General features: G+C 48.5%; 1 protein-coding gene across 4 annotated transcripts in view; it reads left to right on the top strand.

Annotated features, from left to right (window-relative positions):
* NOP9 (NOP9 nucleolar protein) overlaps positions 1-24,150 on the top strand; it is a 466,866-nt gene that overhangs the window by 199,685 nt on the left and 243,031 nt on the right. For 3 of the 4 annotated variants that reach the window (XM_069649900.1, XM_069649887.1, XM_069649892.1), the window contains exon 7: positions 9,704-9,844. The exons of the other annotated variant lie outside the window; for it this stretch is intronic. In XM_069649900.1, coding sequence (XP_069506001.1) covers positions 9,704-9,844 — 141 coding nt within the window. The remainder of the gene's footprint in view (positions 1-9,703; positions 9,845-24,150) is intronic. 4 annotated transcript variants of the gene reach the window in all.

The raw sequence follows: 24,150 nt of genomic DNA, 5'->3' as shown, positions 1-24,150 counted from the left end.
TCATGTCCAGAGTAGACTCCGCCAATAGCCCATATTTGGGTATGCTGGAACGACTTCTAAAAAAACTACAACGCATACAAAATGCGGCAGCCAGATTGCTTCTCAAACTACCCAGAAGAGAACACCTGCACTAAAAACACTACATTGGCTACCAATAAAACAACGAATAATATTCAAAACAATGTGCATCGCTCAGAGAGCAGTACACAAACAAGGTGCTGAGTTCCTGAGAGACAAATTACACCTACATCAACCAACAAGAACGTTCAGATCAAGCAACAACATCCACCTGGAACCGAAACCCTACAATAAAAGAAAACCTTGGATCTTCTTTCTCTCACCAAGCGCCGAAAAACTGGAACGACCTACCAAAGAACATACGCAACACAAGAAACCACCTACTATTCCGGAAACTTCTCAAAACCTGGCTCTTTACTTCATGATTAGAAGACCACCCACAGGGACACACACGTAACTAAAACAACGATGAATGCAGAGACGGATCCCGTTTCACAGTGGTCGGTCAAAAGGCCGAAAAAAAAATCCTGAATAACAAAAATCTCGAAAAAAAAGGCCGAAAAAAAATATCGAATTTATTATTTTTTTATATATATGTATTTTTTGGGTCAGGTAAGTAAAAAAAAAGGGTTAAAATAAAAAAATAGAAAAAAAGGGGGGTTGGGGGAACCCCCCATTTCGAAAAAAAAACGTCATAAAAAAAATATATTTTTTTTTTGGCCTTTTTTTCGTGATTTTTTTTTTTTCGAGATTTCTAATTTCGGTTTTATGACCATAAACCCGTTTCACAGCAAGCAATCGACTGGAAAAAGACTCTAAGGAAGACACTCTACGACATTCCGAACGACTAACCGAGAGATGGTCATGATGGGACACTAAAGACCGAATACATAGCAAAGCAAGACTGAAGTACTAGGACGAATCATCAATAGCACCCTGGTCCTAAACCACTCCTAGACTCTTAATGGACCCTTGTCACGATAGAGAGCAAGGGAATAGGGAACACCTATCCCTCAGTTCCGAAACCAGAAGGGGAGGAATATACATACCCAATCACGCTATACAAAGCTCATTAGGATACAACTGGGAGCGTGCCACGCCACCACACACAAGCGACAACTAAACAATAGATTTTAAGGAAGACACTCCACGACCTACCAAACGACCAAATGAGACATAACCATGATAGGAGGACACAAAGACTGAATACATAGGCTGACCAAGACGGAAGTACTAGGACGACTCATCAATAGCGCTCTGGCCCTGAACCACACCAAACTCCAACAGACCAATGTCACAAAGATAGCAAGGGAATAGGGAGCACCCAACCTCAGCTCCCACACCAGAGGGAGAGAAATTGGACACACCCAATTACAGTATACAATGCTCATTAGGATACAGCTGGGACCGCGCTGCACCATCACACGTTCCAGTCAGATGGCCAATAAGAAATCAGCAACAACCCTACCTGCAGGAATACAACTCCAATGGAACAAGACGTACTAGAACCAGGATACAGACCTCACTAACCCAACTTTCAAATCTCTGCATACCCAACCCACGCAAAACTCACACAACCATCTCTCACCCAGCAATCCGCACGCACTTTACCACACTGCATCAACAACATACAAACAACACCTACAGCACACAAGGTCTCGTCCGGTCCGATACTCGCACCAAAGCTCAGCGCAGGGTGTAGACCGAACTGAAGCCGCCAACAGCACACCACTTCTCCCACTCTCTACTCACCCGACTAACCCTACCCGCCCTCCTTGTTTACAGATCCGCCAGAGCACCTGGGGACCAATTACCTTTGGTGACGGTGCGCTATAGAAGTACCTTTAACATAACATAAAATGTTTAGTTTGTTGTTTTGCCCCTTCCCTTGAGGCAGATGGCACATTACTGTGCCCATCTGTCCCAAGGGGGGGGGGGCAACACGTACTGCCCCATACTTGAGGTGTGGGGGAGCCTGTGACAATTCTGGTGGCCCTCTCCCCCTCACCCCAAATGGATGGGGGGGCATCTCATGTACCCCTTCCTAGGGGCAGATATATGCCCCCAGGGAGGGCTACATGAGGTGCCCCCTATCCACTCGGGGTGGTGGGGAGAGGGCCACCCCCCCTTTCATTATAAATAAAGCCTGGTGGTCCCCCCACCCATATTGAATTATATTTTGATATATATAATTTTTTTCTGGCCCCTTCCATAGGGGCAGATGAGCACACATATGTCCCAATGGGGGTCCAAACCTGCGGCCCCATGCTTTGGGGGCCCAGGGGTAGAGGGCCGCTTACATAGTAAGCAGCCCCCGCTCCCCCCCACGTCACAAACAGATCCTTGGTGGTCTAGTAGCATTGCGCCCGATCCACGCCCAGCAATGCTTCAAAAAAAGGTGTAGTTGGAAAGGGGAGTCTCCCCTTTCCAACAACACCTCTCTCGATCTCAATGGCTCAATAATGCCAGAGATTGAGGAAGACGGAGAAGAGCACTTGCCTTCTCTCTTTCACCATGGCAGCCGAAAATGGCTGCCGCAGTGAAATTACTTTTAGTTTCATGTCAGCGTGCATTACACACGCTGATGTGAAACTGAAAGAAATCCAACCCCTGGGCCGTGAGGAGGAACCTCCACCTCACATAGCTCGGGGGTTGGATTTCAATTTTGTGCGATCCGTGCTTTCAAGGGATTGCACAAAATGAAGTGGCAAAAAGGACGAGCTATCTCATCCTTGGCAACGGGAACGTAATGCGAAGGACAGGATAGCACATTCTTGGCACTTAAGGGGTTAAAGAATGCTATTTAAAACTTAATGTTAATTAAATAAATAACTATTTATAACTGAAACCTTAAGTGTAACTGTTACTTGGCTACTTTTATTACGGATTTCATTTGTACAGCTCTACGGCTCACATTTACCTCTCTATTCTGGCTGCTCAGTCACACTACCAACTTATGTAGTACAGACCTATACCAAAAGGTGGGTTACCCAATACCAAGCAGTGAAGCGTTCTGTGACTGCATCACTTTTTACCTAACCGGGTCCTTGACGTGGTTCTAGGCGCCATGGCGCATAAACCACTTGAGCCCATGGCGTCTGTCGACATCAGATTGGTCACAATCAAGACTGCGCTGCTGGTAGGACTTACCTCTGCACGCATGATCAGTAAGATTCAGGCCCTCGTGGCATCAGAACCTTATACCATGTTCCATTGTGACAAGGTGGTGCTCCGCTTCCACCCTTCTTTACTCCCAAAGGTGGTGTCTTCGCTTTACCTCAGTGAGGAAATAGTCCTTCCAACTTTCCTTCCAAATCGAAAGGAGGAGGCACCAAAGGTGTTACGCTGTCTCGATGTCAGGGGAGTCCTAAAATTCTACCTGGACAGGACAAAGGGCTTCCGCAAGTCGGATGCTTTATTTGTTCCCTTTGGTGGTTCAAAACCAGGTTGTTAGGCATGTTGGGCGAATTGTCATTTCTGTGCTAATTTCCTTCCTCCCACCTTAGAGACCCCTGCTCTTTTGCTGGACTTAGGACTTTTTAATTTTAACTCCAGAGTGAGTGTGACCTTTTTCTCACTCCTCCTTGTTTTTTTCCCTGACCAGGAGTTTGTTTTCACTGTTTTTGGAGTTTGACAAACTCCATAGGCATCCGCTTTTTGTATAGTGACACACATCAGTGCAGTGTCACTGAGAAGTCATTTGGATTTCTCTTAAGGTTTAAATACCTTTTCTTGGGTGAACTACTGTTTCCAAGAATAGTAAGCTGAAAATTATCTTACTTACCTTTTTTACTTTGTAGGTCCAGCACACACCATTTTATGTGGAGTTCTGTGGGGCTACCTAGTAGCCCCTTACCCTACTATCTCATGTAACATTTTTTGGTACCCTCACTACTTTTAATGGCTGTTGGCAGTGATTTGATTTTTACTACCATTGTGCTTTTTTTTTTACTGCGGGCTGAACCCTTCGCTGCATAGGTGTCTGTCTTGTCAAAATGGCCCTGGTCATCTTTTTTTCGCCATTTTCTGTTTGTGATGCTTTTACTCTTCTGTGCGTTGAGACAGATTTGAGCCCTTTGTGTGTTTTGGCTTTGACAGGCTTCAGCCCTGAAGCCCGCCCCTGCTCCAGTGTGTCTCGAAGGGCAGGAAGTGAGGAAGGTTCTAGAACCTCCCCTGTCCTTTGTCTCTAGGAGTGCTTGAACGAAACCAGTCCTGATTGGCCGGCTGGCTTTCCTAGAAGGACAGCCATCCTGCTGTGTGATTGACCCCCTAGGCTGTGAATGAAAGGAAACTTGCTTAAAAGGCAAGGGTTTTGGGAGTAGAGGCAGAGTCGACCACTGGAAAAAACATCCGAAGAGGAAATCATGAAGAGAAGCCCTCTGCCACCTACTGGGCCTTGCATTTCCTGGTGAAGCCCTGCTGCTGTGCTGACCTCTATTTTCACCTCGACAGAGAAACTACTGAAGGAACGACTTCTCCTCTTGGGCTGGTGGCACCAACTAGCGGTGATGAACTCCACTTTGGCGCAATCCCCGACTTGCTGTGCCTCTCCAGTCTTGCAGAAGCCCAATGCCAGTGGTCGAGTGCCCATAACTGACTGTAACGTTGTCCTTGGAACAAATCTGGCCAAAAGCTCCAGAAGCCTCCTAAGGCAACTCCAGAAGCAGGAAATCCCGATCCACAGTCCAGGACCGAGGGAGCAAGAAAAGTCGAGCCGGAGATATTCGTTTTGCATTGGTGCTGTTTGCGAGGCGCTGAAACACTGGAAAATCGCTGAATCGAAGGAAACCCGTAGAGACTAAGTCCTTTCCTGAATACTGCAGGAGCCCTCCAGACGTCCTCCCTCTTGTCCCCACGACTGAGGCTCAGGAACCAGGGTCTGCTTGGCTGTAGCAAGACAGAATCCAGCTGGACCACTTTCTTCAAAATAGAGGTACCTTTCGGGCTTAGAGTGCTTACCTTCTTGCCTTAAGTCAAGCATGAGAATTGCACCTGCTTAACTTTCTGAGTTGATTTCAACTCCCCTTTGCACAGACTTACAGCTTGTGTGCCTTCAGTGATTTTCTTTGAACTATCTGACTTTGTGAAAGACTTTATCGAAGAAGTGCATCAGAACTATAGACTTTGTTCAATTGACTTTGGCTGTCCTGGCTCCCAAAAGGCACCTTTCTGAATCCATTGACTTTGGCATTGCTTGTGCCTCATAGGTTGTAATTTATTGAACACTTTTACTGCTGGGAAAGGCTTACCTAGATTTCATTGGAGGATTCCAACTGTCTTAATCTTATTAGAGGGTATGTTCTAACCTTTCTATTTTTCCTTAACCTTTCTTTTCTGAAACTCAATTCTAAAGAATATATTGTGTTATATAAAATACTATCCTTGTTATTGAAGTCACTTCAGGGTGTAGGAGAAATGTGTTAGCAGATCAAGAGTATTCACCATCTTTATTGACTGTTGAAAAGTTATTCCAAAGGTGGCTTGATTGTTACAATTGCCTTTTTAAAGAATGCTTGACTAAAACATGTGTAAATAAATATATAACTTTTTTTATTTACAACTGAAACCGTGACAGTGACAGTGTAAGTGTTACTTGGTTACTTGTATTGACCGATTTTCATCTGTACAGATCTACCGCTCACATTTACCCCTCTTGAGATAGGCCTGGCTGCTCAGTCACACTACCAACTTGTGTAGTACAGACCTATACCAAAAGGTGGGTTACCTAATAACAAGCAGATACGTCTTGTGTAGTCTCGCAGTGTGACTGCACCACTTCTTACCCAAAAGGGCATCAAAGGCCTCAATAGCTAGGTGGATGGCCAGGGCCGGTCTTTGGATCGGGCTGTGCAGGCGGCTGCCTGGTGTGCCAGACTCCAGCGGGCGCCGTCCGAGGGTCCAGGATGATTACCTTCTCCGCCACCCATCGTGATGCTGCTGCATCATTTATTCTAGCATTCATTTTATGATGCTATTGCTAGCATTGGCAAAAGGCAACATTAGTTGCTTTTCACTTCCTGGCCTGGGGCAAAGCGTGGCCACACGTGCCCTCCCTCGGCGCATGCGCTGCAGCGACAGCCTTGATTACATGATTGGGCTGGCATTGGTGGATGGGCTGTGTGACCTGTCCTGTGAGATAGTCTGTTCAGTTGGTGCTGGCGGACACTCAATCGCCCAGCCATCCCCATCGGGCTCGGAGGAAGGATCAAGGCCAGCTACCCCAGGCAAGGATCTCCAGGAGGGAGGCAGGCAGTCTCCCTGAGCAGAATTCAGGGGAGGCCAAGGCAAGCAGCGAGAAAGAAGCCACCCTCCAAGATTGCATTTCACATTTGACATAACTGTGTTAACCATGTATGGTAAGTAAGATTTAGTACCTACCGCCTACCACTACCCATGATCTGGCAATAAGCGGAAGGTGGAACTTCCAGAAAAAGAATCCGACCCACAAAATATGCAGAGGGGACCCAAATCCTAGGTCACCCCAAAACGAAACCTGTCTCCTATGTAACACTATTCCTACATGTCACTTTCCCAGAAGAAACGTGGCTGTGCTGTCGGTGCCCTCTGTTCTTTCACTCTTCTTTAAACTTGGGCCATGTTCTGAAATATCCATGGAATTCAGGCCCATTACTCACATTAGTAAAATCAGTATTTAATTGACTGAAAATTCCCTAGTGCCTTCGTGCTGTCGGGGCGTGTTGCTTTGCATGACTCCTGAGAAAAACCTGCGTTTTACAAAGGTGCCTAAAAGGATGCTAATTGCAGCAATGCTTTTTGCTGGGTTCTGTCATTAGTGCTATTACACAGTGAGACTGCAAAAGTGATCAGTAGGTTAAGGCACTTGCTGTAGAGATCTGTGTGCCAAACCCCTTTCATCTCTCCGAGGTTAATAACACAGCCCATTTGATGGAATCAATAGTGATGCCTGTTGCTTAAAGTGCTACAAAGCCTGCCATCTGAGGTGTATATGCTACATTAATAGCAAACTACTTTTACTGTTCTTAACATTGACATAAGTAGTTATGTTCATAAGCTGTGAAGCCCATCCCCATCTCCACAGTTCAATATAATGGCTACTGTAGGAGCTACTTTGCATAATGTGAATGTGTGGTGTTGCCGTGGGATGCACTGACAAGCTCTTTGTACAGCATGTCAGGCAAATTCTTCAAACCACAGTCAGGACACTGCTTACCTTGAAAGCAGAAGAGGCTTGTCCACAGCTTGTCCATGATGCACATTGCCATAGAATGGTCAACAACAGAAGCATGATGCACTGCACGGCGCTCGCGTGACCTGGAATCTTCACTCTAGTGCAGTGCAGCAACCAGCACAATGTTCCTCATGCTACTAAGCTTTTTACATGTTGGGAGCTGGCTGCAGAGAAGGGCAGAGGGAGGGTCACTCTTTTAAAGTCATGCCCATGATAAGAGACTGGCCGCCGGTCTTGGGTGGGCTGTTGCCAACTATTTGAATGCCCCAACTCTGAGTAGTAGTTGTTGAGTTATTTTTGTGTTGCTTAGAAAAGTTTGTTCAGTTGAATGAAAGGGTATTTTTTCCCCTTTGGGCAGGAGGAGTGGGGGCAGTGACCAGCAGCACCCATGACCCTATCCGATCACAAGAAAGCAGAGAAGCGTGACTCTGTGATTGGCAGAAAGGGGATGTGCAGTCCACAGGTGCGAGATGGGCAGTGGGGGAGAGGGGACATGTGACAATGCAGGAAGAGAGTGAGAGGTAGATATTTAGTACATGTTTCAAGAAAGAAAACCTACAGAATATGTAAGTTGAATATAATTTGTAATGTAGCTCCTTTGCTTTATGCACCTGCTGCAGTGATCTGTGTACAAAGCTGCAGGTCCTAAGTTTGTATCCTGTAACTATTGGCAAACAACTTAACCCTTGCATGCTGATAGACTTAGTAACTTTGAATTGGTTCATGTATGGGAAGTGTCCGGCAAGCAGTGTTGCTAGTGGGCTCAAAGCCCTACGCAAAAGGAAGCTCTCAGTTCAAAGGGTTGATTAACAGCCTAACAGTCGTCCAAGTTCAGCTTGCAGCCACACCTTTGAATCGCACATGACCTGACTCAATGCTTCATACTTCAGGGGTGAATACATTGAGTACTAGCAACATTTTTAATATCGCCAGTATTCTAGTGCTTGGCAGGCAGGAATATGGCATGAAGCGCTATACATAAAGGGGCTATTTGTGTATCATTATAATTATTAACACAAGACAAAAGGGCCTTTTGGGTATATCAATTCTCTCTAACACATCAGTCTTGCAATATATTAATTTCTCAAATTTTGTTCTGGGGCTTTAAATGTGTGCTTTGCAGGACTTGCATTACAAGCTGCGTTCTCTCATCCCACGGGATATGAGGACGTGTTATAACCCCATTGCCTTCTAACACTGGTTCCTCCACATTAGCCATTTGCTGACGAAGAAGGGTTTAGAGCTCTTCAGTGGGCATTTCGTGTTTAAGCTCCCTAGTTGTTGGCCGACTCGTGATAATCGGCGACTATTACCTTTCTCTTCGTCTTCATTGTAATGTATGCATAATGCACCCCACAGGTGTTTCAGACTGGTTTTCGCTTAAATGTTAAAATGGGACATTTTTGCTGTCATTTTTCTGGGGGGCAACGATTCTTCCCGTCTGGAGTGCAATCTGGTGTAAGAGCAGCTTTGGTCACAGCTTTCAAGAGGCCTACGAGGGGCAGCATATGAAAGTACCCGCAAACATGCACAGTCATGCGGTCAGGGCTAAGGCAGTGGCTGTCTCCTTCCAGAGGCATGTGCCATGGCAAACAATCAGCAGGGCGGCCACATGGGCTCCCACCAACCCCCAGCATTGTGCAAGCATTATTACCTAGAGGGCAGTGCAAGATCAGGCGCGGCCTTCGGGCACGCGGTTCTGAGGAACCAGTTCTTGGGTGTGGCAACGTCTCTCCTTCATGGGGCTTCAATCCGTGGTCATCGCCCATTCATTATGGTGGGAAAGGGACAGGACATAGGAGTAATACGTTTCTCACTGTGGTAACTAACATACTTTTAGTCCATAGTTCGATTTCCGCCATACGTCCCACAGTCCTTCCACCTTAATAAGCAACATTGTTAGGCAGTTTAATCTAGCTGATGCATCGGGTGGCGCCGGAGTGCGCAGTCAAGGGAGCACATGCACCCGAGGCCCAGCCCCCGCAAATGACAAAATTTTAATTTAAATGGGAAAATAAATGTTTTCTGGTGAAAACGTTCACGTTCCTAGCAATGGACGCCTAAACAGTATCGAGGAAAGGGGACTATGGACTAGGAGTACCTTAGTCACTACAGTGAGTAACTTATTTGTTGCACTTGCCTGTCTAAGTAGAATCATTGTATATTTCACTGTGTGGACTCATTGTGGACCACTGACCACACTCACTCCTGAGACGTTAGCATTGACCACTCTCCATGCTTACATTGATTGGGTTTGGCTCAGAGGTTCCCTGTGCATAATAACTAGCGTGGCCTCCTGAAATCTGTGCACCAGGCACGATTTTTAGAAATCCATCTCAACACAGGCAACCATGATCCTTTGACTGATTTGCCAAGTTGAAATTCCATCTTTCCAGCCAGGGGGTGTTTTTTTTGCTCATGTACTGAATCCCATGTGTTATTGTTTCCAGTCCTCATCTTTTCACTTTTTTCCAGTTTATGACTGTGTTCGATGAATTGTCTCCTGGCGTTGAGGAGGTCATGGCCAAAGGCCACATGGGAGTCGTCACTGCACTTGTGTCAGCCTGCAGAAAACATGCGTCTCGCCAGGCAGAGATGATGGCCCGTCTCATGGAAGTATGTGAAATGCACAGATTGCTGTTCCGTAGTGCTGTGGGCCTATCCACAGAAGAGTTATCTCTCTTCGTAGAAACCTTTGCTATACATTCTCTGCTTTCCTTGTGTCAACCATGATATATGCCCTGTGATCCTGCCGTGGTGGTTTGCTTCAGGTTTCTAGAGTGGTGTATGAAGGAAGCTTTCACTTAAGCTGCTTTACTGATCCCGACATTTTAGTGAAACTTAACTCGTTTGTGTTTGTACTAAGGTTGCATTGCTGCTGCCAATTATTTTGTTATTCTGTGCGAGGAATGCATGCACTTCTTCCAGTTTTCAACATTTCCTTTGTATGAATGAAGTTTGCACTGATTTTGTGCTGGAGCTCTATGTACTTTAGAAATAGGGCTGCATTTGACAAAGCAGCTCTTTTGATGCCTTCCACCAGAGAGGCGTTGAAGGCAGCCTCCCACTGGACCTCCAGCTTCTTACGTTGCTCTGTGAACCTGACCTCCCCTTTTTACTCTGGTGCTTTATAAATGGAATTGGGTGGGGGGGTCAGAGTTTTGGGGCTCGCACATCCTTAGTGGCCACTCGCCACCCTTCACAGAGCTGACTTTCCTCATCTAGCACATCAGATCAGAACATCTGCTTTTTCTGGGATTCTTGATCTGTACATTGGGCTACTGATCTATAGCCTCCCCCATTTCCGAGAGCTCCTCACACTAGACCACGGATAGGGAGATTTTTGCACAGACCTCTGAGGAGGGCTATACAATAATCTTTCCTAAGGGTTTGTTTTGTTCCACCCCGAAAAAGAGAGACCAGACTTTCACTGCCACTACTATTGAAACGGTGCTAACATAGTTGGCCTCTGAGTTGAATTGTGCTACCCTTCATAGTCGGCCATTGTGATATGCTTCATAGTTAGCCATTATACTGAATAGTGGAAGGAAATGTTTTGCACCTGTATACTAGGGGGCAGTTGTCATGCAGGATTTAGATGCATTTTGCTCGAAACTGTTGCAGGAAATGTGTTAGACTAAACCCATTGGGAAGATTAGCTATGCGTCTTATTTGGATAGATCTTTGAAGATTAGCCTTGCCTCACATTTACATTTACAAGATAAGCCACTGAGAGTACCCAATATACACACATCCCTTGTATACATGCCCATGTTCTAACCTAACTACACACAAATGCACACCCAACATAACTAACACTTGCATACAACGACAATCCCAGACTTTGGGCCTCACCCATACGGATATACAAGCCAGTGCGCTCAACCACAACCTTAAACACCAGCCAATTTACACATAAAATACACACACCCAACATAACAGATATTCACATACGATAAACCCAGGTATTGGGCCTTACCCTTACAGATACAACAAGACTGTGCATGCAGTCAACGCGTCTGCAACCCAACACACAGATGCCAGTTCTACCTGCTTCTGGACCTATCCTATCCCTCTACCCTCACTAACCAACCTGTCCTCTTTCAAGCATAACCACATGAGTGCCTGTAGACTGCCTCTGGGTGGTAGCGGTGTGCAGTAAAAGTTAACATAACATAACAGAACTCCTCATTATATCGTTTTATTTCTAATAGTGTGAACAGAGCTCAAGAGCAGTGGATCGCTTTACAACAGGAGGGTTCCAGATTTGGGTTTAGCATTACATACAGATAGCACAGTACTGCTGGTGGTGGAAGCGAGGGATATTTATCTGTCCGGCAGGTATTTTTGGAGACACTTTTTTTTTTTGTGAATCTGGGGGATGGCGAGAGTATTTTGAGCCTCTACTAGGATTGAGTTCCAGATGGTCGAGTGTGGCAGGAGAATGACTGCTTGCGAGTCTTCTCTTTGCGGGCTAGCTTTGACTCCAACCTTTTTTCTCTTTTTAACATTATTTTTATTAACATTTTGTTTATTAGCAGAAAACCAACATCCGCTGACCCCCATCAATCCACTGCCCCCTGCCTCCCACCCCGGTGTTGACCTCATTCTCCGCCACTTTTTACTCCTATTTATGTCAGTGTTTCCGGTGTTCAGATTATGCTGACATGACTGCTTCACAAAGTCCCCTTGCAGGTATCCCAGTAACATTTCCCAGTCCTGATGAAATTTTGTCCCATCCCCTTGTATCCGGTATGTAACCTATTCCATCGCCAGAATCCCCCTTACTTTCTGCAGCCATTCTTTGTATGTAGGTGGCTGTCTTTGTTTACAATGCTTCGCTATGATTTGCCATGGTGCTATCACCATCAGCATGTAGGCCTTCTTCTGGTTCTTCCCCGATGCCCCCACCCGCCCTCGTCCCAACCCCCTCGGATCCACGAGCCAACACATCCACTCCTTATCTTTCGGAGTCGCAACATATTGTATCATTCAGCTTATCTGTGATTTAACCTCTGGCCAATATGACTTCAACACTGGACACTCCCACCATATATGCTTCAAATCTGTTTCCCCTAGCATCCCCTCCAGCATTCCTCCAGGCTGCCCCTATACATTGCGTGTAGTTTCACCGGAGTATAGTGCAATTGCATCATTACCTTGTACCAGGTTTCTCTAACCTGTATTGCCCTTGTCAACTTTGGAATGTTACTCCATAGGTTCCCCCACGCTTCTATCGGGACAGTTTCCCCCCCCAGTGCATTTTCCGATTTTGACATATACCCCAATGTTTCCGCTGGCTCCTCCAACAATATTTTATACAGTGTCGACACCAATTTCCTATTTCCGGAGTGTGTGGTTCTGAATCTTTCAAATTTGGTCAGCTCTCGTCCCGCCGCTTGCTGGTTTCCTGGTCCCATAAGCCTCATCTCGTAGTACCTCTGGTGAATCATATATGTTGCTTACTGTCCTTGAACGATCATACTGTCCCTTCCAGTATCAGGTCTCCCAGCTTCCCACAACCTACTGATCACCATGATTGAAATGTACCCTGGACCATACCGAAACGTGGTGTGATGGTGGACTGATTTGTCGATAGAGCTCCCTTCTCCAACAATCTATCCCATACATCGCACACCACCGCGATGACCTGGCTCACGCTTGTGTTTTGGGGTCTATCTTGTTTATCTAGCCGTAGAATATCTGCTAGTGGTTTCCCCACCACCGCCCTGTCCATCCTTGCCCATGGCTTTCGATCGGCCCCTGAGAACCACTCCCTCAGCACCCTTTGTTGTGCTGCTTTGTAATATTTGGTAAAGTTCGGGAGGCCCAACCACCCTCTCTCCCTGTGAGCCATTAGAGTACGCAAAGCTATCTTTGAGCGTTTGTTCTGCCAAACGAACCTTGAGATTAATTTGTTTAATGCCACGAAGAATGGCCACGGCACCACTATCGGCAAAGTTTGAAAATAATAGAGAACTGTCAGCAGTTTGACCATTTTCACTGTCGCAGTTGTGGGGTCCACCTCTCCAGATCAACTTCCACTTGTCGCATATAAAACAGGATGGTTCTTATCATAGACGTCTGCCAAGGTCCCCTCTAGGCACGGTACACTACTCTTCACCACTACGAAGGGGGGATATTGTCTTAGTGCAGCTCTCTGCTCTGGCAACAGAGCCAGGCCCAGCATTTCTGATTTTTGTTTGTTGACTTTGAGCACCGCCAGCTGCTTGATCTTGGCTACCTCGGCCTCCAGCGGCCCTATAGATGTCTCCGGCTCTGTTAATGCCACTAGCATGCCATCCACAAAGGTGATGACCTTGTGTTCTTCCCTTCCAAATGGTATACCCTTCACCTCCAAGTTTAATCTTATCTTCAAGAGCAATGGTTCCAAATACATTGTATATAGTCACGGAGAAAGCCGACATCCTCGTCTCATTCCCTGTGTAATCCGAAAAGGCCTAAATAGTTGGCCATTTATTGAGAGCCGCATTAACAGATGGTTGTAGTTCGTTCTCACCATTTGTATATACTTGTCCCCATCCTCTCAGGCACTTTAGGTACGGCCACTCCACTCGATCAAATGCCTTTTTGGCATCTAATTACATCAGTACTGACGGGACCTGGCGGTTCCTGGCCTTCTTTTTCAAGTGTACTATTCGTTTTGTATTATCCCAAGTTTGCCTACCCGTATAAACCCCGACTGGTCTGGATCTATCTGAGCCGCAATTGGTCTGTACGACCCACATTGCATCCCATCTTTATTTGGCTTCTTAAAAACCACCACTTTGGCCTCCGTCATTGTCTGTGTTATATTCCTGGCTGCCTCTGCTACTTTTAACTGTCTTGCCATAAGCCTCTCGGCCTTGTTGGCGCTTATATAATATCTCTGCCTAGTTCTCAACTATGCCCTTTCTGCTCTGCAGGTGTGTATCAATTTCAGCTGGCCCCAAACATGTTTGATTGTCCGTAGCAGGGACCTTGTCCATTTTACCACTAGGTCTTCCATGAACGCCTGCATTTGGACCTCTAGTCCTTCCTCTACTACCCTCCATTGTTTTTCCATTTGTGTCTTGAGCGCAATCGGGTCCCTCCTCAGAATAGCTTTAAACGCATCCCATATCCCCTCCTGGGTGGCCTCTGGCATATTGTTGGAAGTAAAGTGTTCATCTGTCCTGTCCCCTTTGGCCTTGGTGTAATGGGCCTCATGTAGGAGCTCCCCAGGGAATTGCTATCCCCACAATCCCCTATGTCCCTCTGTCTTCCTAACTGCCATTACCATCAGAGCGTGATCAGAGAGTATAATTGGCCCAAGCGTTACCTTCCGCACATCCCCCATCGTTTTTGCTCCCACCCATATGTAGTCTATTCTGGATAGGGACTGATGTGTATGCGAGAAGCATGTGTATCTTTTATCCTCCCTCTTTAGTGTTCGCCATACATCTTGCAAGGTCAGATTACCTAGCGCCTCCTTAAGTGCACGTGAGGGTCCCACAGGCTCCTGCACCCTTTGCTTCGCCCCTGGGCTCCTTTCTGTGAGTGGGTTCCATGCTAAGTTGAAGTCTCTGGCGAGTATTAATTCTACCACCGCAAACCTCTCGAGCCTATCCGCCACCCCTTGTAAGAACCATCTTGCCCTATGTTGGTCAACTTTCCTGAGGTTTACCACACCTCCCTTCAAGTTGCAAGCTGCCTCCCCACTCCCTGTCTGGTGTTGCAATGTTTTCATCATCTCTCACCCCTTTCCCCCCTCCCTCTCTTCCCGCCCATATTTCTCCTTCTCAGTTTGCGCGGACTCTTAATTGGACCAGACTCAGCTTTACTCCTTCCCTGCCCTTGGACGCAGCCCTTTGAGCCAGGAGCCTCTGTCCCCCAACCCCGTCTTCCCCTGGACCTTATACCAGTCCCATTGTTTCGTGCCTCTTGGGGTGGAGGGAGCGGCGTGACCGCCTCTCCATTTCGCTCCCGCCCCCCCATGTGCAGCAAAGTATATCCCTCAGCGATCGTCGTGATGCAATGTTGTGTTCCATCCAATGTGAGAAGTCTGAAGGGAAAGGTCCATTTGGAGGGAACCTGCTTCTCTTTGAGCGCCGTTGTGACTGTGCCCATCTCCCGCCGCTTCTGGAGCGTTTGCAAAGTCAAGTCCTGGTAGAACTGTACTTGGGAACAATTTGTGACGCTTGTCTGCGCCCTTGCCACTCTCAGCATGCTTTCCTTCTGGCCATATGAGGTGAGGGCCACAAGGACGTCTCTTAGTCTTGCTCCTGGTTTCATCCTTCTAGGACCCACTCCATGTATGTGATGTATCCCCACCTCCTCAGGCGTCTTATCTGTTAGCAAGTTCCTGAAGCACTGCTGTATTGTCCCTAGGAAGTCCTTGTCACTGACTGCCTCATTAGGTCCCTTTATTTAGGATCTTGGACTGCCGTGAGCGGTTCTCGAAGTCCTCCGCTTGTATTTCCAGATTGTGGGAGACACTTGCCAATTGCTCGAACAGTTTGCTGTTTTTTTTCGTGTCCTCCAACAACCCCAGCCAATCCCTGCTCTGTGGTGTCCACCTTGTTTCCTAGGTCCTTAATTTCTCTTCTAATTTCCTTCAGGGAGGTGCATTGCTCTTCCTTTAGTGAGGCGAATTGGCCCTGGAATATTGTCATTCTACTTTCTAGGTTGTCCAAGCACTCTTTCTAGTCCTCTTTATTGAGAACCATGTCCACCCGTTCTGAAACTCTGTCCTCGGATCTCTGGGTCTGGCTCCCCTTGGCCAAAGCTGTTGTTGCCTCCCCTTGCTGATTCCAGTAGCTCTCCAGCTGGCCTTCGTGGAATCGGGGGGTTTTGTTGAGGGCTCGCTGGCGTGCTATCTGCCTTGACATCTGGGAATCACTCCCAGCGTCTCCCTTATGAAGCTGGTCCCCCTGTGTTGGTCATCTCCTTTTTTATCCACTAACACCCCCACTCTGAGTCCGGAGCCTTGTTTTATTATCACCACGGTCCTGTTTATCCTTCACCTAGCTCTTCCAGGGTTTCCTATGTTCTCTCCTTGACTTGGGTAATGTCTGTCTGCCCCGGTTCTCCCGTTCTGTGGTTGGATAGGGGGTATAGGGCTGGCGCCACTGCCCTGGGAATCCCGCATGATCCTGCAAAGCGCTCTCCCTGCTATTAGCGTCGTTCTTCTCCACTTTGGCTGCTGTACTTTGCCATATAGCGCCCCTCTTGCCTCTGGATGGAGTAGCACCATATGAGTAGGCTCGTTGCCAGATTATTGTTGGAAGCTGTGCCTCCAAGTCAACTCAGCCTGTGTCCAATTGAATTATCGCTGCCGGAGGCCTGGTATCACTGTCTCCCCCCACCCCCTGGTGTTTCCTAGCTGGCTCTCCTCCCTCAAATCTCTTGCTGGGAAGGAGTTAGCACCTTCCTTCGTTCCCAAGCGCTTTAGAATTGGGCAAGACTTCTTTTGACTGTTTCTAAGCAATAGAGCACTGAGAGCCTTTTTCATGCAAATATAATCACACAGACATGGACAGGGACTAAAAGACGGTCGTTATTTAAATATAAATTGCAAATAACTATTAACTGAGTAAGTTGTTAAATTCTATTTAGTTTTTCTCAAAACACGATAGAGAGCAGCAGGCTCTCTGCCAAAAGGAATGTGGCCTCCGATAAAAATAGACTACAGGCATTGCCATGGTGTTCGCTAGCTCTGGCAGGCCAGCACGTAACTCAGCAGCTGTTTGCTGTCTGTCAAAAACCCATGTACGCTAAAATGGGACTGTACATGCTCAATGCACGACATGCAGAATTCTGGAAAATGGGGTTAAAAGAAATTACAAGACGAGATAAAAATATGAGTAAGATGAGTGCAGTATGAATGAAAATTAGTTATAGAAATGTTTAGTTTTTTCCTAGGGTTAAGTCTCAAGATTTGTAAAAATCTGCAGGGCTGCAGTGTGTGTTTATGTAAGGTATTAATATGTTAAGAAGCATGGCTGCCAGAAATTGCTGATAATGAACGAAGGAAGGAAGACTGCAGCACCCCTTGTAGGGAAGAAGGACTATTTTGGATGGAGCCATGCCAGTCTTCACTGACCAAGTCAAGAAGTATATAAGCTCCTGACTGACTCCAGTCTGCAGGAGCTTGGAACTGTTGAGGGACAGAACAGACTGTTCAGGAGCAGAGTTCTTTGCCCCGTCCTCATTTCTGTACAGATTAAACTTGTTATCCTTGCAAGATAAGACTCTTGGCCTTAATTCCCTAGAGGGGTGAACTTTAATCATGTGTGAGCGTGATTAGGGGTACCTGTATAATTAAGGGGTACCCCTGTAATTAGGGCCTCCCTTTCACTCTCCAGGGGCTTCCTGTCACCACCTTCCGGTGGGCCTTACTGGGGGGCTTGTAAAGCACCATCTGCTCCATTGGTCGCTAGACCGCTCACGCCTCTCTGGCAGATCTGCTGGGACAGATCTACCTCCCCTTGGCTGGCTCCCTGCTCCTCACCTCGGTTCCCTCATGGCTTGCACCTGTCCTCACGGGCCGTGGCCGGCCGATCCTCACCAACTGCAGCTGTGCAGTCCATGTCACCATCGTGCTGATCAATCTCCGGCTCCAAGCCCTCTCTGCTGCTCACCAGTCTCTCGGTCTGGAACGGGGGCGTGCCCTCTGAGAGTGTTGATGGCGGTGGGTTGCCACGACTTCTCACACTCCTTTCTGGCACCTCAGCCCCACTTCAAGTCGTATTTCAAGGGGCACACTCTCTTTGCTAGGTGTGCTTTCCAATCTCCTCCTCTTGCCTTTTCCAAAGTTTCAGCACTGCCCGACGACACGTACCATGCAACGCAACTCACCACGCTCCCAAGCCTTTAAGAACCGAAGATCAGACCCTCTGTGGCAAAGCCCTTGCAAGACCAGGCTGTGGTGTTGTGTGACGCAGGAGACTCTGCACGATGACATGGGGCAGGCAACACAACTTTCCACTCTCCTCACAGGACAAGGCGGCGGTGTTGTGCGATGCCGGTGTTTGACGGCGATGGGGTAGGAATACAGATTGTGAGCACGTTCGATTTCTCCCTCCATCTGCGTCCATAAGGTAAAAAGGTGTGGGGAGGGAGAGTAGCATTGCTGCACTCCACGCAACTCCCTGGCCTTGTGTGTCTGTCCCTTTTTCCCCTCTTGCCCCACACATGTCCCCCTCGCAACTGATCCTGCTTCCCCCGACTGTGCGTCTGCCCCTTCTCCCTTCCCACATGCACTCCCTTTGTAACTTAGGCCCAGCTTCCCCTGTCTGGCGTGCCTCGTGCGTCCCCACGCAACTTCCCTTCTCCCCCTGGCCTTGATAGCTACATGCGTTCCCTTCGCAACTAAGGCCATGCGCCCCCAGTTTTTGCGCTCCCCCGCGTCCATATGCGTCCCCATACAACTTGTCCCTGCTCCCCTGGTCTAGCGCATCCCTCTCTGCGTTGCTCCCCACGCAACTTGTCCCCTCTCCCCCTGGCCTTGCGCGCCACCTGCATTCCCTTCAACTTATGCCCAAAGCACCCCGTCTTCACGCTCTCCTGCGTCCACATGCATCCCTACGCAAATTGCCCCTGCTCCCTAGGCCTAGCGCATCCCTATCTGCGTTGCTCCCTGTGTAAATTGTCCCCGCTCACCCGGCCTTGCGCATCCTTTATCAGCGTTGATCCCCATACAACCAGTGCCTGCTTCCCTCCCCTCCCCTCCTTCCTCTTCATATGCCCCTGTGCCGCAACTAGTGTATTGTTCTCTGATTGTGTCTCTGCCCTATCGTACAGTGATTGTCAATCTGTTGCATTGCATGCTTTTTCCTCTTCCAGGTCTCCTTGACGACTAGTGTTTGTGTATTTTGTTTTCTAGTGTGTCCATTGTATTGTATACTTGCTGCATCGTGTGAATTTGTCTTCCTCCCCTCCAGGTCCCCTAGGATTACCAGTTTTGCATATTCTTTATTGTACTTGCATTCTCACGCCCTTGAGTGCTATTGTAGTGTTAATTTGTTGCTTTGCTCTGTTATCTCCACTCATTCCTCTAGCCCCCCCCCCCCCAACCCCTAGGTTCCATTGTTCTTGGTCTGGGGTCTCCTTACCTGTTGCCCCATCAATTGTGCGTGAGCCTCCTTGTGTCTCTCTCCTTGTTTGCCCCTAGAGTGTGCCTCCCTCCCCTGCTTTTGTTGCCCCCCACCCCTTATTCTCTGCCAGCACCCTCTATGGTGCTCTCGGTCTCCCCTATCTTCTCTAACTGCTATTTTATCGACTATCCTATCCCTCTCACTAAGTCTGGAAGGAAGAAGCTCAAAAGGGACATCCTGGTCTCCAGCCCAGGCCTCTCTATCGCTGATAACTGCACCAGTGCTTCCTCCAGACAGACCCTCACCGACATCCTCTGTTGTTCCCTCTCCAGGCCTATGCACCCCCCATATGGTCTCTGTACTCTCTCCTTTTTCCTCCTCATTAATGGTGTCACCAGGTGGGAGACCCTCCTGGCCGCCTTCCACTCCTCCAAGACCATCATTAAGGTCTACTTAAATGGCACTTTCTTGGTCCAGGGCCCTCAGGCCAATCTCCTCCTTTTCGATAGACCCTTCCTGCGTCTTATCAACTTACTTCCTTCTCCTGCTACTCCTACCCACTCCTCTCTGGCTCCTCCGCCACCTTCCTCCTCTGCCACCTCTCTGGCACCCTCCTCTGCTTCTCTGGCTGGTCTGCTGCCTCCTTCCCCTGCCACCTCTCTGGCACCCTCCTCTGCTTCTCTGGCTGGTCTGCCGCCTCCTTCCTCTGCCACCTCTCTGGCACTCTCCTCTGCTTCTCTGGCTGGTCTGCCGCCTCCTTCCCCCTGCCACCTCTCCGGCACCCTCTTCTATCTCTCTCTGACTACCCTGCCATCTCCTCCTTGCTCCTCTGTCCATTCTTGGGTACCTCCAACACTTTCAAAGTCTTGCAAAAGTGGCAATCTGCTCCACGTCGCTACTCTTAAATCTCGTTCCGCTGTCAAACACTCGTCTGAAATCTGCAGTCTCCTCGAATCTTGATCTGGATGTACTCAACCTCACTGAGACTTGGTTCACGGCCAGTTCTGTCACAAGCTTTGACACTCTCCTCCTGATGGCTACAAGATCCTCCCCAAACCCAGAACCAACTGTCCTGGAGGTGGAGTAGCCCTGATCTTCCCAGAGTGAATCCCTGCTTCTGTTATTCCTACGCAGGCCGCCTACTCCTTTGACTACCTGGCCGCCATCTACAGGCCGCCTGGCCAGAGTGGGGCGACTTCTCTTCCTCCCTCCTTGCCTCTATGTCTCAACTTCTCCTCGGAGACCTTAACATTCACTTGGATGCTTCTAGCCCCTCCTCTGGGCTCTTTCGCAACCTCTCAGGCTGTCTCTCTCTCTATTCTTCCCTCTGGCCCTACTCACTCTGCAGGGCACACCCTGGATGTCCTGATCTTGTCTCCCCTCTCCAATCCTTTAACCACTCCTCTCTTGGACTGACCACTTTCTTCTTTCCTCTCACCTGTCTCTCTCTGTCCCTCAGACCAATCCGACCCCAGCACTGCCACCCACCTTCTCGGTCATCCGGCCCATTAAGCGTGTGTCAGTGGAGACTTTTGCCACTACTTTCTCTCCTCCTCCTATACCTGCCGCTGACTCGCACTCTGACACCGCCCTTTCCAACCTTCATCTTTCAATCTCTAATACTCTGGATGTCCTTGCCCCTTTCATGAGGATCAGTTTGAAGCCTGCATCCAAGTGCAACTCTTGGTAAATTTCTGAGCTTGCCACCCTTAAGCGCTAGTGTAGGGTGGCTGAGAGGAAGTGGAGGGCATTAGGCTTATCTTTTGACAGACTGATCTGCAGCCTGCTCCAAAGGCAATACAGACTCTCTGTACTTTCTAAGAAAAGAGCCTAACAACTCTGCCGAACTTTTCCAAATCTGCAAGGAGCTGGCCAATCCTGCTGCAGTCTCCACCTCTCCTGTTCCCTCCAAGGCCTTTTGCACGGCTCTGGCATCTCAGTTCACCACTAAACCTCAGGACATCCTGTCCACTCACTCCTACTCCTCTCCCTCTACCACTCCAGGCCCCTCTCTGGCCGAATCTCCTCTTCCTTTCTTCTCCTCCTCCTCCACGTTCACTCCCGACGATGTTTCTAGACAAGTCCGTTCTATGAAAGTCTTGTCAGAGCAGGTGCCCCACTGCTCCTCCAGAACCATTAAGAACCACATTGACACCCTTGGCTGATTTCTGCAATCACTTTTGCCATTGGAACCTTCCCCTCCCGCTTAACCACTCCCTTGTGCACCCCCTCCTTAAGAAGCCCTCTGTCGACCCGTCCTCTCTGGTAAACTACCGCCTGATCTCCTTCACTCCTTTACTGGGCAAACTCCTGGAAAAGCTGGCTATCTCCCAGCTTAATCTACGTACTGAATCTGATGGTTGTCTCCATGACCACCAATCTGGCTTCAGAGCAGCCAGAAGCACAGAAACTGCTCTCCTGAACACCTGTGAAGACTTATTCTCTAATCTAGATTCTAACCTTCCTTCTGTCCTCATTCTCCTTGATCCATCCTCTGCTTTCGACACGGTCAACCACGCCATCCTGCACAATCGTCTCTGTGACAACCTGGGCATCACTGGTCAGGCGCTAGTCTGGTTGATCTCTCTCTCTCTCTCTCTCTCTCTCTCTCTCTCTCTCTCTCTCTCTCTCTCTCTCTCTCTCTCCTCAGCTCTCCTCAGCTCTCCTCAGCTCACCTCAGCTCACCTCAGGGCTTCTCTCATACACGACTGTGTCTGCAATTCTGAAATGGTGTGCTTCCAACGATCTCTGCCTTAATGCCAGTAGGACTGAGATCCTCCTCATTGGGACACCTGCTCCAGCCTCCTTCCCTCACTTTGGCTGCCCACCCTCGGCCCTCTACCTGCAGCTTGGTGTCCTCTTCGACTCCACCCTATCCTTCTCTCCTGACGTCTCTAAGAAGCCACACTGCCAGCTGCACCTCCTCAGAGGTATTCTTCCTTTTCTCACGTTCCCCCAGAAGCTCACTGTCTCTAGAACCCTGGTTCTCCCAAGCTGGACTACAGCCTTGTTCTAAATCTGCCTGCCTCTACTCTTCACCCCTTACAACTAATCCAAAACAGGATTGTGAGACTTGTCCTTGGCCTCAAGCCCAGGGATTGTATCTCTCCAGCCCTGAAATCTCTCCACTGTCTCCATGTGGCTGCAAAGAGCAAGTTCAAGACGCTCTGCATCGTCCACAAGGCTTTCTGGGGCCTGGGACCACACTACATCCAACTTTCTCTAAGCATCCTCCTTCTCGAGCCCTCTGCTCATCCACCTCCCACTGTGAGGGTCAGGCGCTTCTCCAGGCAGAGTGGAGGGTAGATGTCTGTCCTGTGCAGAGGCCTCCCTCCGGAACAGCCTCCCTGCCTCTCTCAAACTTGAGCAGGACCACCTAAGGTTCCGGAAGCAACGCAAGACCTTCCGTTAAGCTGGTTACCTGGCCACTGTACCTACGGGGCCAGGCCCCTGCAGGACCAGTTGCCCTGGCTCTGCCTCACAGCCTCCCCACCGCTTAAGGACTGTATATGCAACCCTACAGTCCCCTGACTCCCTGCACTTATGAGCCATCACCCTGGCAGCACTTGCGTGTTCTGTTGCACTCCCTACCCCCTGCACTCGAGTGATCTGAATGACACAAGGTCTAGTGAGATTGTTGTTTTGTCCTCCTCCTGTCTTTCTTTCCTTGTCTTGTCACACCTAGAAACACTTGTGTACAGGTGCATTATAAATTACTTTTACCAATCTTGAACTGCTGGTGTTCCCACCTCGCTCAGAGCAGTGTCTGTGAGCTCCATGTCTGCTCTCCTCTTCTTCCACCGCCTCGGATCATTCTCCTAGATCGCTGGAACGGTGGCAGCTCTGTACTCGTGAGCGTTCCTTGTTTCCTCTTCTTTCGCCACTCCGTTCTCTGCTGATTTGCTACAGGTTCACCCGCTGATGCTGCCTGGGTGCCGCTTGCTGTCACGCTGGCGAGCAGGTGTATCACCACAGCACTCCCTTACTCATTAACTTTGCCGTCGAGTAAGTGGGGGGCAGAAGTCTCTCCACACCCTCTGCACTTCTGCACTGGGATCCAATACAGAAAGGGGGTCCGTGATCATCTCACCCCCTGCCGATTGGCCCAGTGCTACTTATCAGGCCCAGACGGAGTTCGGGGGCTGCATGTCCTCTGACTCCAACCTTTTGATAGTTTTTCTATGTGAGGTGTGAGAGCCTCCAGAGATGTAGTTAGCTGGGAATTATGTTGGTGTTTGTTAGGGAGAATTCTCAGAAATGTTTGTTTATTTATTCATTTATAATGCGCACCAGACCCGGGGGAATCATGGCGGTATAAATGTGCCAATTCCCTTTATCTTAGAGACCCCCAGCAACTTTGCTGGATTTTGAGGACTTGATTTTTTTTAACCTGCCGAGATTGAGACCCTTTTTCCCACTCATGTATTTTAATTTGATTTCTGAACTCTTGTTTCTTTTGGTTGTGGAGTCCGACAAACTCCATAGGCATCATGTTTTACATTGTGGCACACAGCACCTTAAGTGCATTGACACAGGGAAGTCTCTTAGATTTCCCCAAGGTTTAAATACCTTCTATGGGATAAACCACTGTTTCCCAGAGCAGTAAAGTGAAATTGACTTTACTTACATTTGTAACTTTCTAGACCCAGCACACACGATCTTAAACTAGGGTGCTGGCGGGGTTACTTAGTATCCCCTTTGTCTGGCTTCTTATGTAACGTTTTTATGTTACCCTTTCCTCACTCCATGGCTGGTGGCAGTGGTTTCGTTTTTACTACTGTGGTGTGCATTTACCGCGGGCTGAGTTTGCAGCTGCAGTAAAGCACCCAGGGGTGCCATTTTGGT

The sequence above is a fragment of the Ambystoma mexicanum genome, chromosome 1p, assembly GCF_040938575.1.
Source record: "Ambystoma mexicanum isolate Mex_15411 chromosome 1p, UKY_AmexF1_1, whole genome shotgun sequence".
NCBI classification, from domain to species: domain Eukaryota; kingdom Metazoa; phylum Chordata; class Amphibia; order Caudata; family Ambystomatidae; genus Ambystoma; species Ambystoma mexicanum.
The sequence above is the reverse complement of the archived record's forward strand: the minus strand, read 5'-3'. Positions and strand labels throughout refer to the sequence as shown.